Genomic DNA, 1,458 nt, shown 5'->3' on the forward strand with positions numbered 1-1,458 from the left:
ATGTTGTTTTTCAGATTATTGGGTGAATTCTTGCCTTGGCGCCTGCCCATCTCCTCCTATCGATGCTATCTAATGGGTCTTTTAAAACTGGATCAGGTTTCCCTGCTGGCCAGGGGTTCCTCTTACAAAATGCCCTCGCTCTGTTTCCTGGCTCCTGCCGGGGGCCAAGATCCCTCTCACTCCTCAGAAGGGTCTTCAGGAACAGGACCTGGCTCCTATTTTGCCAGGTACCTCGCCAACCAAAGGCCTACCTCTTTGATTTACTTGTAGTGGGGCGATCTGCTCTCGGTGTTACGCACGGGTCTCTGCCACCTGCATCTGCTGCCGGCGCAGGTCCCGCTGGATGCGCTGTCCGCCTGCGCCGTCCCCAAATCAGACTCTTAAGGCAAACAAGTTGCCAGTGGCTTTGTATTGTTGGGTTGTATCCTTATACTAACTATATAAGAACACAAAGACCTCTTAGGATTATCAGCTTTTGAAACATTTAGATAAAGAAAGTGAGAAGGTTTTATCTGTGTATTTATTTTTCCCTGTTCTTTGGTTTGGCTTTTTGTTGTGGTAGTGTTTTTTTTGTTTTTTGAGATATTTTGTTGAGAAAAGACACTTTGAAAACATCTTCATTAGGATACCCTTACAGGGTGATACTGCTCCATTTTCTGTGAGGAATCTTTGCTGTCTCCTTGGCCCATGGTAGCCACTCTGCACAGTAGTCCTTATGGGGCTAACACTACCCACTCAGTCGTGACCTTCAGCAAATCTCTGTTTCTGTTTGCTGTTTTTCATCCACAAATGGGAGATTTGGATAGATATTTAATGTCCATTTCCAGGTAAGAATATTCAACAGTATAACCCTCACTGGAGAGTTATAAAATATGAGAAGGAATCTCGTATTTCCCTTGCTGAATTGGCTTGAATACAGATTTTGTTCTGAAAAATCATAGAATATAACTCTTGGGGCTGAAGAATACAGAAAATATATTACTTGTGTCCTAATCATCTTTTGCCCTATTCTGTTTTCTTTGTGGCGCTAGCCAAAAAAGAAGAACATGTCTGCCTACCAGGTGTTCTGTAAAGAGTACCGGGTAACCATTGTGGCTGACCATCCAGGTATAGGTAAGAACCTTTCCAAGCTTTGGGTTTTGTTCTGTTTTGTTTTTACTTTCTACTCTCTGAAGCAATGCATTTAATTAATTGGATTATCATGCAGCATTAGAGTACAAATTGAAGTGGGCTTGGGCTGTTCGTTCCTGCAACCCCAAGGAGGCTGAGGGGGGCTGTGCTACAGAATAAGCCCCTGTCTCAAACAGATTGTAATTCCTCAGGTCTGCAAATACTTTATCTCACTCTGCCTACAGAAGAGTTTCCAGAGATTGATGATGTCAGGGGTCTTCAGATGCTTCCGCCTCATTTTTAATGTATGAGTGCTCTGTCTGCATGTATGCCTGCATTCCAGAAGAC

General features: G+C 43.6%; 1 protein-coding gene across 1 annotated transcript in view; it reads left to right on the forward strand.

Moving 5' to 3' along the window:
* The window catches only part of Hmgxb4 (HMG-box containing 4), a 28,713-nt gene that overhangs the window by 12,890 nt on the left and 14,365 nt on the right, over positions 1-1,458 (forward strand). Inside the window, exon 3 of the mRNA XM_026777306.1 lies at positions 1,032-1,179. Coding sequence (XP_026633107.1) covers positions 1,032-1,179 — 148 coding nt within the window. The remainder of the gene's footprint in view (positions 1-1,031; positions 1,180-1,458) is intronic.

Source organism: Microtus ochrogaster, chromosome 4 (genome assembly GCF_000317375.1).
Source record: "Microtus ochrogaster isolate Prairie Vole_2 chromosome 4, MicOch1.0, whole genome shotgun sequence".
Lineage (NCBI taxonomy): Eukaryota > Metazoa > Chordata > Mammalia > Rodentia > Cricetidae > Microtus > Microtus ochrogaster.